Source organism: Ambystoma mexicanum, chromosome 10 (genome assembly GCF_040938575.1).
Source record: "Ambystoma mexicanum isolate Mex_15411 chromosome 10, UKY_AmexF1_1, whole genome shotgun sequence".
NCBI lineage: Eukaryota > Metazoa > Chordata > Amphibia > Caudata > Ambystomatidae > Ambystoma > Ambystoma mexicanum.
The window spans coordinates 1,446,019,916-1,446,037,794 of NC_090932.1; the positions used below are offsets into that span (position 1 = coordinate 1,446,019,916).

At 40.8% G+C, this 17,879-nt stretch overlaps 1 protein-coding gene across 2 annotated transcripts in view; it reads right to left on the reverse strand.

Annotated features, from left to right (window-relative positions):
* Window positions 1-17,879, reverse strand: part of ERP29 (endoplasmic reticulum protein 29) — a 401,541-nt gene that overhangs the window by 122,291 nt on the left and 261,371 nt on the right. For both annotated transcript variants that reach the window (XM_069619502.1, XM_069619503.1), the window contains exon 2: window positions 16,169-16,307. In XM_069619502.1, coding sequence (XP_069475603.1) covers window positions 16,169-16,307 — 139 coding nt within the window. The remainder of the gene's footprint in view (window positions 1-16,168; window positions 16,308-17,879) is intronic.

Consider the following 17,879-nt stretch of genomic DNA (forward strand, 5'->3'; position numbering starts at 1 on the left):
ATTGACCAGCATGACCTCCTGACCAATGTGACCAGGTCAAAAGAACATCCCCCTTATATTTCTCTAATTACACCGTTTACGGATGATTCTTCACTTTTGTATAAAATGGTTGCCAAACATTGGCACATTCTGAGACTCGACAAAGATTTACAACCTTATTTGACATCCAAACCAAAATTTACTTTCACCAAAGCTCCCACGATTAAAAATCTAGTGAGTCCTTCCTTTTTCAGTAATAAACTAACTACCTCTACTTGGCTACAACAGCCGGTTCGTTTTCACAAATGTGGCCATTGCAACCAATGTCCTTGGGCTGTCAACAAATGTAAAGTCTTCTGTGACAAATTTGGATCTCAAGTTGATATACGTGATTTCATTAACTGTAAAACCACCCATGTGGTTTATGCTATTGTTTGCACCTGTGAGAAATTGTATGTGGGCAGCACTATTCGCCAACTGCATATCCGAATTAGGGAACATTTGTCCAGTTTAAAGATGCCTGAACCTAAATCACCTTTGGCTGTTCATTGGCAATTGGAGCATCAGCTGGATAATATTGAGGATGTACGTTTTATTGGCTTGATGAAGGCACATAGGGGAAAAAGGGGTGGCAATCTTCAATTGAAACTACGCCAAATGGACGCTAAACTTATTTGTTTATTATGTTGTACCACGCGGGGTCTCAATACTGACAATGAGATGTCTGTCTTTTTATAACACTTTCTGGTTTATTTCACATTGAACTGAATGTCCCAAATTGGTGTACGAGGTTACACTACGCCGGAGCCACTAAACATCGCATGACGGCACCAGTAACTTATATCTTTAGCTTGTTTTGCTTTTTATATTGACTAATATGTTTTACACTTGTCTAATAATAGATTTATCTGTTTGTAACATTCAGTATTTTGTGCCCTACATTTGTTTTAACTCGGCTGCTTGCTCTCACCACTCTTTGTGCTGTATGCCGTTATGGCTCACATGTTATGCTGGTTCTGTGATTACTCACCTTTATTTCCAAATTATTCCTGTCTTTGCGACCGTTTCTCATTATATCACAAATAACAGCATTTGCTTATTGATTCCATTTACTTTACTTTTCATTAGTGTAATTTGACCGTTATGCTAATTTCAAGCATTAGACTTTTTACACATATTATTTGTTTACATCTGACGTCATACATGCGACGTCCGATACGTGCGACGCCGCCCACGTCACTGCCGTGACGTCGGCCGCTATCCTGTATTTCCTTCCTCTCTTTTACATGGACAACTGCTTTCGGGGATCTCCGTGTTAATTGTCCGCTCGATTTACGAGTAAGTACTTTGCCAGCTCGGCTCCAGCACAATTGCTTTACTTGTTATAACCAGTATCCTTACGGTACTGTACACTTTTGTTTCCAAGGTCATATACTTACGCGGCCATTACGGCAGGGATTGTTATTTGGATGCGATGTCCGATTGAGTCTTACATCGCCTCCTTCATTTTGAGGTATGTCAATCTGATATTCTTCCCCTTCAGTGTTGGTCCTTTTCACACTAATTTGATCTGTTTATGGAGTGTTACTTTCATTTTCACCCATGGTTATTTTGGTTTAGGGATCACCCATTCACGATTTATCAACAAAGTCATTCTGCGTACGGTAAGCCCAGTTTGTTTACTAATGTGTTCTCTTTGGACCTTAGTTTCTTCCTGTTAAGACTTTCTTTTGATTTTTCAAGGGCCATTGGTGACCTTTATATGTTGCCTTAAGACATTCTCTTTATTTGACTAATAATTGATTGGTGTTTTCAGTGCATGGCTGGTGGCTCCGGTGTCTCTGCGTACTGTTCAAAGGAAATTGTTCCGTTTTATATATTTTTCCATACTCTGAGTGCTATATTCATTCAATGGGATCACCATTCCAGTATTGTATTCATAGGATGAACATTTTCAAAAAAATGACTATACTCATCATATCATTTTTTGATCTGTTTTTAACTCTTGCAACTGCTTCCACCTCGCGTACTCCACTCTTCAACCCTGGTTCACGGTATGCCAACAATTTTTTGTATTATACAATGTGTTGTGATATACTTGTTTTGTACTAATCTCAATCGCCATTTTTTGTTTATACGATGATGTTGTTAATGTGTGTATCAATTCTGATTTGTATTCCTTCTCTTATCTTCTTGTTGTTGTTATATTTTAATCTACCAATTACTCAGCCTTGAGAACGACCAGCGTGTCGAAACACGTGTCGGCTGTTTCTGCTACTATTAAACATCAACTATATTATTTGTGTGCCTTATTGTTGCAATATCTAGCGCATCTCCACCTCACCCTATCCTCTACCAATTTTCAGTTCCAGCCAGGGTGGTCTGGCTGTGTAGGTGGTAATGCTGCTGATATTTTATTTATTCTTTTGATAAAACTTTTATTTCAATCAGTGATTACTAGCGCACAGACCGTACTTGCGAACCCACAGCCTTTCTTCAATTATATTTTGTCGCCTGTCTGTGCCTGCTGACTTTCACTGTGTCACGATGGTTGATTACATGTCTAATAGAGACAGAGATAGGGCAGCACTATTTGCTCCGAGGGGCAGTACTGATAATGCTTTCAAGAGTAATTTCTCAACACCAGAAACTCTTAAACAAAAATTCATTAAACTCGAACGTTTATCAAGAAAAGAAATCAATAAGTATTGGGAACAAGCGTCCCTTACTAATTACCTTGAGAATAACCTTATTCCTAGAGGTTTGCGGATTCTTACATTCCCTAACTTTGATCATGAAGAGGATGCGGATCTAGCAGAGCAATGGGTAGAAAATCTTAACCAAAGTTCCAAGCATATGTTAGAACTATTAATTACACATGCTACTAGGGAGCATAAACAAGTTCTTTCTCAAATTCAAGAAATTAAGGAGGAAATTAGTAAAATGCCCAATGCAGAAGAAACTAAGCAAAAGAATTTTGAGAAAATGCACGACATTTTGGTAGAATACCAAGATGAAATTAAATTACGTAAATTTAGAAAGTATTTCCGTGACGACAAAGACTACCGTCAGGACAGAGTTTACACTTTCCAACCCAAGTATGATAATATCAATACTAGCTCCAAATCACCTTTGACGAATACTACCCCTGTTAGTTCTGATCCTGTTTCAGAATTCGACACGAATGACTCAGTTGCCAATGAGGCTCAATCAGGTCAAATCCCAAACTTGAAGGGGAAACTTTTTTTAGGCGAAATCAGGCGCTACAAGAAGGGCAATGTCAGATTCGCCAACACCAAACAAGTCAGATTTACCAAAAATCCAACTGTGTTTACTCCAACCATGCCAAGCATACCAGGGGCAGGAGGGGGGGCAAACGGCAGTGGAAGCGGAAGCTCGGACGAGGACATGACTCGTCCAGGGATCTTGACTCGCTCAAAGAAACGTTTGGGTCTATAGATGATCCAGACTTGGTGATTAACTTGTCTGGCCGCCCTTTATCGCATGATGAGAACTCTGCACTTAATAAAGGTTTATCTTTTTCTCCCAGTATTGGCACTAATTTTGTGAACTTTCAAATTGATTTATTTAAATTCTTGAGAAAATTAAAGCTTAAAAATAAAAATGTTTTTGCTACTCAAGTCACAATGTATAATCCTAAGCCTAAACCTGATCCCCCTAGTTCCTTCACCATTGGGGATTTAAATGTTATTGAGACTTTGGTCAACTTGGACCATGAGGTCTGTTCACAATCTTCCAATGTCGCCCAAGATTTAAGTATTAATACACTTCATTTGAATCTTAAAGAACTTAAATCCAAGTCTAAATTCACCCCTCAACTTTCTGCAGATAATGTCATTGAAACCTTCAATCAGGCTCTCACACAAGATATTCATGCATATTTGGACAAACAGACTAATCCATATAAGAAAAGTAACCTTACTATCAATCAAAGGAAAGCTTTAAAACACTTAGCAGAAGATCCCAACATTGTTATTAAAGAGGCAGATAAAGGGGGTAATATTGTTATCCTTAATACTTCTGACTATATTATTATGGGCTGTAAACATTTGCATACCCCTGGCTGTTATGAAGTTCTCAAATCCAACCCGACCAAACGTGTGGTTTCAGAGCTTATTGAATTAATTGAAACTTGGTATCGCAGAGGTTTTCTAACTGATGATGAGAAACATTTTTTATCCAATACTGATCCTACTATACCGACTATGTACTTTCTTCCTAAGATACACAAAACTTTTCAGACCTTACCTGAGGTACGGCCGATTATGAGTGGTATCGATTGTGCTACTGAAGGTCTTTCAAAATATCTGGACGAGGCGCTCAAACCTTTTGTTGTACAAATGTCATCTTATATACGTGATAGTACTCACATTTTACAATCCCTGCAAACTATTACTTGGGAACCAGACTATTTGTTGGCAACAATTGACGTTGTGGCACTCTATACTAATATCAGCCATGATTTAGCCTTGCAGACCATTGATTATGTGTTCAGGAACACCTCAGCTTCCTATTCTGATCATGTACTTATGCTTAAACAATTTCTGCAATTTGTACTTGCGAACAACATGTTCATTTTCAATGACCAGTTTTATTTGCAGGTGAGGGGTGTGGCCATGGGTGCCAAGTTTGCACCATCTTTGGCTAATTTATTCATGGCCTTCTATGAAGAGACGCATATACTCAATCAAGTGCAATTTGTGTCAAACATTGTGATGTGGCGCCGTTATATTGATGACATTTTTCTGATTTGGAAGGGTTCTGAGGACTCTTTCACTACTTTTTTATGTCATGCTAACACTAATGGATTTGGAATCAGCCTTACTGGCCTTTGTAACTCATGTCAAATTGACTTTCTTGACTTACATATTTTTCTAGAAAACAATAGAATATATACTAGTACTTTTAGAAAACCTACTGAAGTGAACTCAATTTTGGCTGCTCAGAGCAACCATCAACGCGCCACTATCAATAATATCCCAATGGGCGAATTCCATAGGGCCAGACGCAATTGTTCCTTACCAAAAGATTTTGACAGAGAATGTAACATCTTGAATCAGCGATTCCTCAACCGAGGGTATAAAAGTAGTGTTATTCATAAAGCATATTCGAAATTTACCCTAATTGACCAGCATGACCTCCTGACCAATGTGACCAGGTCAAAAGAACATCCCCCTTATATTTCTCTAATTACACCGTTTACGGATGATTCTTCACTTTTGTATAAAATGGTTGCCAAACATTGGCACATTCTGAGACTCGACAAAGATTTACAACCTTATTTGACATCCAAACCAAAATTTACTTTCACCAAAGCTCCCACGATTAAAAATCTAGTGAGTCCTTCCTTTTTCAGTAATAAACTAACTACCTCTACTTGGCTACAACAGCCGGTTGGTTTTCACAAATGTGGCCATTGCAACCAATGTCCTTGGGCTGTCAACAAATGTAAAATCTTCTGTGACAAATTTGGATCTCAAGTTGATATACGTGATTTCATTAACTGTAAAACCACCCATGTGGTTTATGCTATTGTTTGGACCTGTGAGAAATTGTATGTGGGCAGCACTATTCGCCAACTGCGTATCCGAATTAGGGAACATTTGTCCAGTTTAAAGATGCCTGAACCTAAATCACCTTTGGCTGTTCATTGGCAATTGGAGCATCAGCTGGATAATATTGAGGATGTACGTTTTATTGGCTTGATGAAGGCACATAGGGGAAAAAGGGGTGGCAATCTTCAATTGAAACTACGCCAAATGGAGGCTAAACTTATTTGTTTATTACGTTGTACCACGCGGGGTCTCAATACTGAGAATGAGATGTCTGTCTTTTTATAACACTTTCTGGTTTATTTCACATTGAACTGAATGTCCCAAATTGGTGTACGAGGTTACACTACGCCGGAGCCACTAAACATCGCATGACGGCACCAGTAACTTATATCTTTAGCTTGTTTTGCTTTTTATATTGACTAATATGTTTTACACTTGTCTAATAATAGATTTATCTGTTTGTAACATTCAGTATTTTGTGCCCTACATTTGTTTTAACTCGGCTGCTTGCTCTCACCACTCTTTGTGCTGTATGCCGTTATGGCTCACATGTTATGCTGGTTCTGTGATTACTCACCTTTATTTCCAAATTATTCCTGTCTTTGCGACCGTTTCTCATTATATCACAAATAACAGCATTTGCTTATTGATTCCATTTACTTTACTTTTCATTAGTGTAATTTGACCGTTATGCTAATTTCAAGCATTAGACTTTTTACACATATTATTTGTTTACATCTGACGTCATACATGCGACGTCCGATACGTGCGACGCCGCCCACGTCACTGCCGTGACGTCGGCCGCTATCCTGTATTTCCTTCCTCTCTTTTACATGGACAACTGCTTTCGGGGATCTCCGTGTTAATTGTCCGCTCGATTTACGAGTAAGTACTTTGCCAGCTCGGCTCCAGCACAATTGCTTTACTTGTTATAACCAGTATCCTTACGGTACTGTACACTTTTGTTTCCAAGGTCATATACTTACGCGGCCATTACGGCAGGGATTGTTATTTGGATGCGATGTCCGATTGAGTCTTACATCGCCTCCTTCATTTTGAGGTATGTCAATCTGATATTCTTCCCCTTCAGTGTTGGTCCTTTTCACACTAATTTGATCTGTTTATGGAGTGTTACTTTCATTTTCACCCATGGTTATTTTGGTTTAGGGATCACCCATTCACGATTTATCAACAAAGTCATTCTGCGTACGGTAAGCCCAGTTTGTTTACTAATGTGTTCTCTTTGGACTTTAGTTTCTTCCTGTTAAGACTTTCTTTTGATTTTTCAAGGGCCATTGGTGACCTTTATATGTTGCCTTAAGACATTCTCTTTATTTGACTAATAATTGATTGGTGTTTTCAGTGCATGGCTGGTGGCTCCGGTGTCTCTGCGTACTGTTCAAAGGAAATTGTTCCGTTTTATATATTTTTCCATACTCTGAGTGCTATATTCATTCAATGGGATCACCATTCCAGTATTGTATTCATAGGATGAACATTTTCAAAAAAATGACTATACTCATCATATCATTTTTTGATCTGTTTTTAACTCTTGCAACTGCTTCCACCTCGCGTACTCCACTCTTCAACCCTGGTTCACGGTATGCCAACAATTTTTTGTATTATACAATGTGTTGTGATATACTTGTTTTGTACTAATCTCAATCGCCATTTTTTGTTTATACGATGATGTTGTTAATGTGTGTATCAATTCTGATTTGTATTCCTTCTCTTATCTTCTTGTTGTTGTTATATTTTAATCTACCAATTACTCAGCCTTGAGAACGACCAGCGTGTCGAAACACGTGTCGGCTGTTTCTGCTACTATTAAACATCAACTATATTATTTGTGTGCCTTATTGTTGCAATATCTAGCGCATCTCCACCTCACCCTATCCTCTACCAATTTTCAGTTCCAGCCAGGGTGGTCTGGCTGTGTAGGTGGTAATGCTGCTGATATTTTATTTATTCTTTTGATAAAACTTTTATTTTAATCAGTGATTACTAGCGCACAGACCGTACTTGCGAACCCACAGCCTTTCTTCAGTTATGATTTTGATGTAAGCTACCTGCCAGGAAGAAAGAGCATTGTGGCAGATTGCCTTTCAAGGATGCCAGTGGAAAGGGGTCAAACAGAACAAGCTGAGAAATATGAAGAGTATGTCGTGTCTGAGCTGGTTAGTACAGACCACAAAGATTGGGAGAATGTTGAGCTTGTAGATGAGGATTTAAAGCTTATTAGGAGATGGACCGTGGATGGATGGCCTAACAAGGAAGTATTGGAGAAGAGATTTGAAATTTGGTGGGAAATCAGAGAGGAATTAAGCATTGTGGGGGCAGATTGAGGAGAGGAATTTGCATTTTGCCTCCATAAAGTGTGATGATAGCTTTATTGGAACTGGCACTACAAGGTAATCTGGGCGAAGGTGCTACTAAGAGAAAGTTAAGACAGAGCTACTGGTGGCCCGGAATGGACAGGATGGCAGAAAGTTTTGTAATAGATTGCAACTCTTGCAAAACAAGGTCGTGCGTGAAACGCCTTTGGTTCCAAATACAGTTCCAGTTCAACCATGGCAAAAGTTGGCCGTTGATATTTTAAGTCCTGTTACAGGTTTGGGTGATGGGTTCAAGTACATCTTTGTTCTGGTAGATTTCCACTCCAAATGGGTGGAGTGGGAGGTGGTCTGTGAAGTGACAACTAAGGATTTGGTTAATTTCTTGGAAAAGATCTTTCTTAGGGAAGGATTCCCATCAGAGATAGTGTCAGACAAAGGTATTCAGTTTGTTTCCACATTTATGAGGGCCTTTTTGGAAGGTTATGGCATTTAGCACACCAGCACGGCTCTTTATCACCCTAGGGCCAATGATTTGGTTGAGAGGGCAAACAGGTACATCAAAGGAGGGATTCAGCTTGTGATGCATACAGGGCAGCCCTGGAGAGAGGTATTAAATCACATGATGTGGAGTTATTTGACTACTCCCCTTACCATCACGAAGGTGTCTTCTCTTGTGTCACTCAAAGGCAGGGAGCCAGGAACCAGACTATGTCCTGGGTGGCTAGGATTGGCAGGGTCGATTGCAGTGAATAGAGAGGCCATTATGGGATTTATCAGGAAGGGGCAGTGTGCAAATAAAGAGTCATTTGACAGGAGAAATTGGGTCAAGGAGGGGGAATGGAAAACAGGAGACTGGGTATTAGTGAAGAATCCCAGGTCCACACTCAAGTGTGTGGAGAGTAAATTTATTGGGCCAAAAAGGATATCTGCTGTTCGATGAGGAGTGGTCATTTTGGAAGGTGGAGAGGTGTGGTCCAAAAGTAGTTTGGCTAAGGTTGAAGCAGTGAAGGATGGAGAGGGTGATGTAATGAGTGATGAGGAAAAGGGGAGTGAGGATCTTGATGTTAATCGTGGGTGTGAGATGGATGAAGAGGTGGCTGTTGGTGTCAGGAAGAGGGAGAGTGAAAGTGAAAATTGTATAGCTTGTACGTACAAGAGGATTGCTCGCAAACCTGGTTGGATGAGTGATTATGTTCAGTAATTGATTTGTTTCATTTACTAGTATTCTGTTTTGCTGTGTTCATCATATTTAATCGTTTTTTTTTCCTTCTTTTCCATTCCTTTTCGTTTTTATATTTGTTAGTTGGGGGAACGTTTTTATTTGTTCTTGAGGAGGGATATATGTAATGATTTGTTAAGCATTGTTTTCTTTTGACAGCCCTTGTCTCAAGAGCTTAGCGTGGCGTTCCATGGAAGCTCATGAGACAAGCGATCTACAGTTGTGAAGGCGACAGCGGCTGTTTATTAAGGCTACGGATGGGCCCGCTTCCAATAAAACCTACGAGATTACAAAATACTCCTACCTCCAAATCTTACTTTACAGTGTTCTATCCATGTCTGGGAAAGGCATCAAGGCAATAAAGGAAAAGGGTGACTCTCCCTACTGTAAGGGCCTATGCCGGTTAGCCTTCCAAGCCCGAAAGGGTCCGTTGAATCTTGAATTCGTCCGACGGCGCTTTTTTATCTTTTCCACCACATCAATGAATTTGCCAAAGCCAGAAGGAAAAGGACAGAAAGAGTAAACTATTTTTAAACGTATCATAAGCAAATGGCGTTAGCTGAAATTAAACTCCACGAGAAGCGTCCGCTCACGATTGCGGAAAAAACAATCTGAGGGACATCCGCGTGTGAAGGACCATAGGTTCAGTGGACGTCACACTAGGTATAGTATTACTGGCACGCCCTGCCGACGTCCCTTTTCGAGTTTCGAAAACAATAACTGTAATGCTCTGCAGATTCCACAAGCCTCAGAAATATATATATAGATCAATGTGTTGAACTGAATGATTGAATCTTTCTGTATTACTATAATGTGTTCTAATAACTTAATGCAGTGCCTTAAGCCCTGAAGACGGACATAGTCCGAAATGCATCGGCAAACACATGCAATGGCACTGAACGGTTGGATGAACTTTCAGCCTTCCAATTAAATTTTGGAGCATGAAAACACCTAAATATTTTCTTGGCTTATAATTTTGAACACAACCTTAGACACTAATTGATGTTGATCGACCATACTGCAACTCCAAAGGAGAGCTTAGTGTGAGCAAACCTGGAATTAGATTAATTTCTAGTTCTTTCTTTTTTCATTTACAGTAACCTTGTGCCAAGGCCTCATGGTGTGCTCCGAAACGTACAACTTCAAATTGAGTTATCATTGAATAACCACTGGTGCCCACCCTCAATCACCCAGACCTATAACCCTGACATTTTTCTGGTGCCATTGCCCCTCAAGGTCTTTGTTTTTGGATAACACTTTTTTCTCTTCTGCCTCAAGGTGACTCATGCCCGCTTGCAAGGTTGTGGTGTGATCTTCTGTGTTGCTTAGGTTAAGGAGCAGATGTAACCTTCCTTGGCTAGGTAACAACTCTTCACCCTCTGCCCCTGGGAGGAGGAAGAATCCAGTTGTTGCACTGTGCTGCGAGGTGTGGCAGTGTGCTGGGCAAAATTGTTCATCTTGGCTTGCTTTTAGGGTAGCCCATATCTTTTGTAGGAGGGTCTTTGGTAAGGAGGTGAATCATTTGGGTGTGCAAGTCAGTGCAAGTGTTCTTCTAGAGGTTAAGTAGAGGTCTTTGCCATGGTTCCCGTTGAGCAGCAGCTGCAAATATTTTACAAGCAGTGTGATGGTTGTAACCTGCTTTTTCTATGTGCCATTCCTCAGTCTTTGGTCAGGTTGCCCTGCTTGTGGTTTGTGGTGCAACCCAGCCTTCCATGTTCTGGTCAGTGTGTGCTGGTGCAGATCTGTGCTTCGTTCAAATCCCCACTCAGGGGCATGCATGCAATCCCAGTGGTTCCCCTATGAATGCTCTTTTTGTCATTGCATCTGCATGCCTCTCAGGTCATTATGTTGATGGTACTGTGGGTGAGACCCTTCCCGCTGTGTAGTACCTCATGGCCTGCTGCGGTACAAGCCCAGATCGTCAGTTTACTCCCTATCGCCACACAACGAAGCGACTGCTGGCAACCCCCGGGGGTCACCTGGCCCTGGCCTCTCTACTGTGAGTCATCAGGCATGGGGTGGGAGTGAAGGGCGGATGGACTGGTTATTGTGCATTTTAGTAATTTTAGATTCAAAGGCGGAAAAGTCAGCAAAGAGAAAGGAGGATCTAGCACAGTTCTTGCAGGGAGAGGAGCATGCCTTGAAGGGTCACAGAGAGTTTGCAAGGGTTGGAACAGAGCGAAGAAATTAGTTCTACATTGTAGGAGGAGTTAGCAGAATTAAGAGCAGTACTAAGAGTAAGAAAGAAGTCTTTGGAGTGGGGGAGCAATCTTTGGACCACTGGTGTAGGTAGACAGCTATGGTTGTCCTCAGCATTTGAATGGATGGGCTACCCATGGTTGGGGTGAAGGTGAGAGATGATATTGGAGAGGGCAAGATAGTGTTTGTCAAAGGGTGTAATATTGAATTCAGCAGCGGTGAGTTCAGTGGAGTGGGCAAATGGAAAAGAGAGAGCTTAAAGAGAGAACTTGACTAGATCAGGATAGGAGACCATGTAGTCAGTTTTGAATTTCCTTTTAGTGATAGATGAGGTACAGATGAGAAGGGGCGGGGAGACAAAAATGGTAAAATGGATAAGGGAGTGTTCTGAGGGGAGAGGTAGACAGAGTACAGGAGTCAAGAAAGGAGGTCAAGAAAATGTGATCCAAGGAGTTCCTTGGGTAAGGTAAGGGCCGCTGTGAATGTTGATCAGTGAGTGTTGTGATATGGTAAAGGCCTGAATTAGTTGGTGGAGCTGGGTCATTCCGGGGAGATCTAGGTCACCCATTACTGTATCACGGACCTTGGTAGGCGCACGTGAATCAGAAGTTCAAGGTCAGAGAAAAAGAGATACACAGTGCCGGGACAGCAATGAAGTCCCCTCGAGGGTAGAAGGGAAATTGAGTGAATTGACAACATTCTGAAGGAGATGCCTTTCGAAAAATGTTGATCCGTTGGGATTGAATACTCAATGCCACTCCCTTGAAGAAAGCTAAAACGAAAAGTAGATTAATGCACACAACTGAGGAATCCAACATCCCCATTCCTTCTATCCCAACTTTGTTGAAGAAGAGAGATCCCAGAGAATGTTACTGTATTTTTGCCTTGGAGAGAACTTTAAATCACATAGCAAAAAGAAGCAAAAGATATTGCTAGAAAGTATGGTGTATAAGATATCTTTTTTCTGTGTACGGCAAGTACAGGAGCAAATCAAAGGAAGGGCTAAGTAATACCACTGAAGCATGATAGAAATTGAGCGGTAAAGTTGTATCTAACACCGGGTGTAACACTGTATTGCAAATATATGGTTACTAAAAGGCTAGCTATTGTCTAGTCGGCATGGGAAAAGCACAATCAAAATCCTGTAAGTGACAAATGTGATATCACAACTTTCCTTATGCTAAACAAGAACTCGGTTAGGTTCATGAATAGAAAAGCAAAGAGAAGTCACAAGTGGTTCATCCAATTGTACAGTAGATGTTCTGCAGTATACCTAGGACAAGAAAGGAAAAAGGAACTATGCAATATGTTTAATATTATTATGGTATTTGAGCGCGGACCTGGCTTTGAGAAGCAACGGAGTGCTTTACAGACGTATACAACAGTACAGATACACAACGGAGCGCTTTACAGACATATACAACAGTACAGATGCATAACGGAGCACTTTACAGACATATACAACAGTCCAGATGCATAACGAAGCGCTTTTCAGAGGTATGCTGGGGAACAGCATTTGGATTTTGTTTCCCACTTAATAATGATTCCACGTCTTTTGCATTAGCAAAAAGGGCTCTTTGTGGGTAACTTCATGCCTGAAGTTAGTTCCTTATGTCTATTACTAATTGTTCACCCAAATCCCTTTGTCCTCTAATTAGAGTAGATTCTGCAACAAGAAACGCAGCAGGTTAAATAAGAAGCAAGTTATCCTTCTTATTTACTCATTTTGTGTAAGCAGCGCTTAACTCTAGGATCCATAATATAGCTGGGCTGCTCCAAAGACGAAAACGACAAATACTGTTACTGAAACACTGGGCATTTTTTATTTTATACATTCAGGTGAATAGTCTGAGGAGGAAAGCTGAGCATGTATGTCTAGGATCCATGCATGCTTGTGCGAGTGGTTCTTTGCAGTGTGCTCACAAGCACTGTCCAGGCACAAGTGCATACACTCCTATGAAGCTTTCCCTGCAGAGTGGAGAGTTGTGACCGTGTATTCTGAAAAGAGACCTTGAGTATTACGAATGTGAGTACATGTGTAAATCAATGCGTTCTGCTGCTCCTGGTTTGTAGAATCTCTGTCTGCAAGGATATGATACTTGCACTTCTTTGCATGGAAGTTACTGGAGGCATGAAATAAAAAGTAAAATGAAATTGCCTCCTCCGATTGACCCCCTCACAGAATTGGGCAATTGGAGTTACCATGAAATCCCACCTTTTTATAACAGCCTAATTGTAGCTGTTGTAAGAGTTTTAGGTCGGTTGGTCTAATGCATACGTTCGAAATTCATTTTCACAAGGGGCGAATTCGTTTTTGTTACATCTTTTTGTACTAAAACAACTTTGGTTTGTAATATTGCAACCATGTAATAACAGGACCTTGGTAATTCTACAACTGCGTTCCGCCAGGTGCCCCTATCAAATTCCACATGCATAAGCACAGTATTATGTTTTGACTATGCTTGAAGCTTGTAACAATACAACAATTCCTAACTCCCGTATTTTTGCAATTGATATACATTTACTATACATTTATAGGCTTCTGAATTGAAATTGGGATGTTAGATGAGAGAGGAGGATGTGAGTATTCCACCCCTCAATCCCTTGTCAGAGGTCGGGGTTTGCAGGCAGTATGCCCCTCGCAGTTGCTGCATTGTGTTTGGTGAGGGATGGCACAGGAAGAAAGTGAGCCCCCATTCCCATGTTAGTCTTATTGTAGTTATGATTTCTAACTGAAGCATCATTCGGTTTAGAGTTATTTCAAGGAAACTGTGTATTAAATTTGACACTATCGGCCTGATCAACAAAGCATTTTTCAATGTCAAAATCCCTTGAAAAATGCTTTGAGAAACAGTCCCTTTTATTTCAAGCAATTCATTTAGACCAAAAAGGTATTGAAACACAATTTGTAAAGCCTCTACATGTTAAGTTAATCAGATTTTATACTGTGCCTACCTTCACCATAGTGGTCTTAGTGGATAGAAACTGAGAACTCCAAGGCGCTACAGGGATAGGCAATGCCCCTCTCTTCAGTAAAGGCTGGAGGGTGTGGAATGGTAACTTTCTTCCATACTTTGTATAAGATCTATGTGAAAAAACAGACTGACGTGTTTCAGGAGCTGACCGCTTCCACTTACTTTCTGCGCCATCCAATCACAGAGGATGTTTGTATGGTGTTTCTAAACATAAGGACCACATAGAGAAGAGTGTTATGCGTGTAGCACAGGTAGCATTTGTCAGTTGCCACCAGGGGTATGATAGCCCACACTACACAAGACAAGCATTGTGCCCAATGGTAACATCCACGCCACACAGTTAACACTGAAGGTAAGGGCGTTAGCACCTGGATAATACTTATCAGAAACAATACTGCTGAAACGGATGGTACTTGGCTGACCTTAAAAAAGGGACAGAACAAAGAGCAGATGCTACTACTTTTCGAAATACGAGACGTAGTCACCAAACATTCAGGAGGGGTTTTTAGTGGTGGAAGTACTACTATCCCGACCCTGAAATGTAAAGCTCTTGTGGAAGGTGATCTTTTTGTATGACTTACAGTGCATTGCTTACCCTAGTGGCAGGGCTCCAAATAAGACTTTGAGGTGGGCGATTTGTACTCTCTAGTCTTAGAAGTTGGGGTAAAAGAAAAGGGAAAACATGCTTTAATTTAATATAGCGTTAATGAGCCTGGGCTGGTGTCGGCCAGGACCAGTAAATCCCAGTCAACAAGGCAGACCAGAGCCAAGTGAGCACCTCGCTAAGGGCTCTGGGCAGTTGCCGACCCACCCCAGCCTCATTAACACCCCGGGGCTTCCATTCCCCCGTGCTCTTTTTTGGCTTTTAAAGGAAACGGAAACACGCATGTTGCGCACACCCCATTTCCTATAAAAAAATAAAATCGGAAATTGCCTGGATCACTAACAGCAGTCCTTTTACTATTCCGCCGCGATGCCTCCGGGCTGTTGCGCGCTCTATAAATGTGAATAAATAAATAAATAAATAATACATTCCGCAGGCCTGGCTGTCCCGACTGGAGCGAAGATGGGAGACTCTGGAAGAGAGGTAAGTGTGGGTCTGCAGCGCGAGGGAAGGGGAGACAAAGGTTAAAGAGATGTGAGGGATGGGGGAGTGGAAAAGGGAGGAAGAGGGTTGGGGGAGAGGGGGAATGTGAGGCCAGACCAACAGTTTAGTGAAGATGCTTATGATTTAGGTATTTTCCTTTTGCGCCAACTAGATTGATTTGTAAACTTTTCAAATTGCTTTCCCTACCATCGTCTTTAAAGAAAAGATTAATCCACGCTTGGTACTGTTAAGAAATGTCACCAAAGTGACAATGGCTCTAGTTCCCAGCCGCCTGATTGGCCGCCACAACTCTGAATACTTTTTTGTTCCCAATAATAAACAGAACGCTGCTGAAGGCTCTAGGCTGGACACATGAGCACATCACTACTGACATCAACAAGGGGCATACACATGCCCATCAGTTTACTCCGTTGTTTGGTTTGCGAGAATTTGCCTAATTGTTTTTTTAAGTGAAACAGGTACCTCAATTATCTGGAGGGCTGTCCGGTGGCAATATGATTTGCTGCGGGAAATGGTGTCTTATGCCAGGTGTATTTTGCTCACAGCAGTAACCAACACTGACGATATTCACCACCAGGGTAATGCCATATGGCTATCATTAATTCCTAATCAAAATATTGGACACAGCAACATTCTAAGTAGAGTTTTGAACTGATGGCATTTCTTAAATAATGATGTTGTGATATGATCACAGGTCTAGTAAAAAAAAGGTTTATATTTCTGTGCAACATTATTGTTCCTTCAATATTAAAAACATCACTCTAGAGAGATTTTACCTGAAATTCCAATCTCAGCCACAAGTAGTTCCTCGTTTGAAGATGAAGTCTCTGCCAGTATCTTAAATTCTTCCTGATTTGTGCCATAAGGGTATTGACTATCAAATTTCACCAGTACAAACTTGCTCTTTTGAATCACCTGAAAGAGGAAAAGGTTTTATGCACAATCGAATAATGAGTCCATAACAATGACACACATTCGTTTTATGTGGTGTATATATGCCACATATCCTGTCCAAGCAACCCACCCACGAGACCCCCTGCTTCCTAACGCAGACATCTCCATGCTAGGCTTATCACATGTATGGAAATCCGTGGCAATGCGGGATGACTCATGCCCTCTTACATTGAAACAACTACATGTTTAGTAAACACCCAGTGTAGTAGTGCTAAAACTGGTGTCAAGATGTGATTGTTAGAGATGATTTCTACAGCGCAATACACATATTCTGATCTGACATCCAAATCTGAGACCCTGCATTACACGCTCCTGTCTAATTACGGGATTGACATATAGGAAGCAGCATAAGCAGAGATGGCCTGCATAGCTGGCAAGTAAGGTGAGCCAAAGAGGATTAGGAACGGTAGAACCGTATTTTCCAGAGAACACTGAACGAACTGAACTTTTACCAAATCTGAAGTTGGCGACATTTTACTCCGTGCCACCTGTTTAACTCCAACACGCCCCCCCCCCCCCACCCAGAAATTATGTTTAGTTTTGGTTTTTCTAGAACCAGGAGCACAGAAACAACGTTTTTTTTGTTCATTCATTTCTCAAGATCTTGATCTAAAATGTTGCACAGAGCAAATATTAAACCACATACAGTGGATGGCAATTGAAAGAGGTAAAGCCTTCCTAATCCAACCAGTCATAAATGAAGTTTGAGTAACTTTCCAAAGGATTTAGTTCTCTCATCTCTACTAAGGATGAGGGCATGTCTGCAAGGATGCTCTTCTGCAAAGTGTCATGGTGTGGGGGTGAGGAAATATGCAAAATAGCCAGACCATTAAGAGTCTCGGCGGCTTCTAGTATGCCATTTGGGTGATTCAAGGTATTGAGGTTAAGTCTTCTGGCGGATATCAGCGATCGTCTGCCTACTTGTACCTATACCTCAGAGGCAGAGGTAAGAATTTAAAATTGGCACCAAAATATTTCAGACTTTTTATTGTACAGAAGCAAGGACGTTCAGGTGCTACCCTTCAATACTGTAAGCATATCTGATCCCAACCTTCATCACTTTACTTATTTATTGTTAGACATCTAGCCAATAGGCTTTGTATAACACAGACAAACAACATAAATACACAAAATCTAAAAACATATTACATTTCCAATATATCTTATACAATACATTTTAAAATTGCCACAATGTTCAGATAAAAAACAACAATAAAATATATCAGGTTAATATCATTTCCTCTCATAAAAATCATCCATTGATCGGATATGTCAGTCATCACAGTGCCATTATTATAGGATTTAAAACACATGGTTCGCAAATCATTTAAACTTTCACAACACATAATAAGATGATGGAGGGACTCAACAACATTAACTCCACAAGGGCGACAGTACTTTGACATATGTGGAGTCCCCATTTTGACACAATTAGTCTCTAGTGCAACAGTAGTGTTGAATTTCATCATTAGATAGATGCGAAAGGTACCTGTATTGGGATAAGCTACAATGTATTGAGGAGGCAAAGCTCTA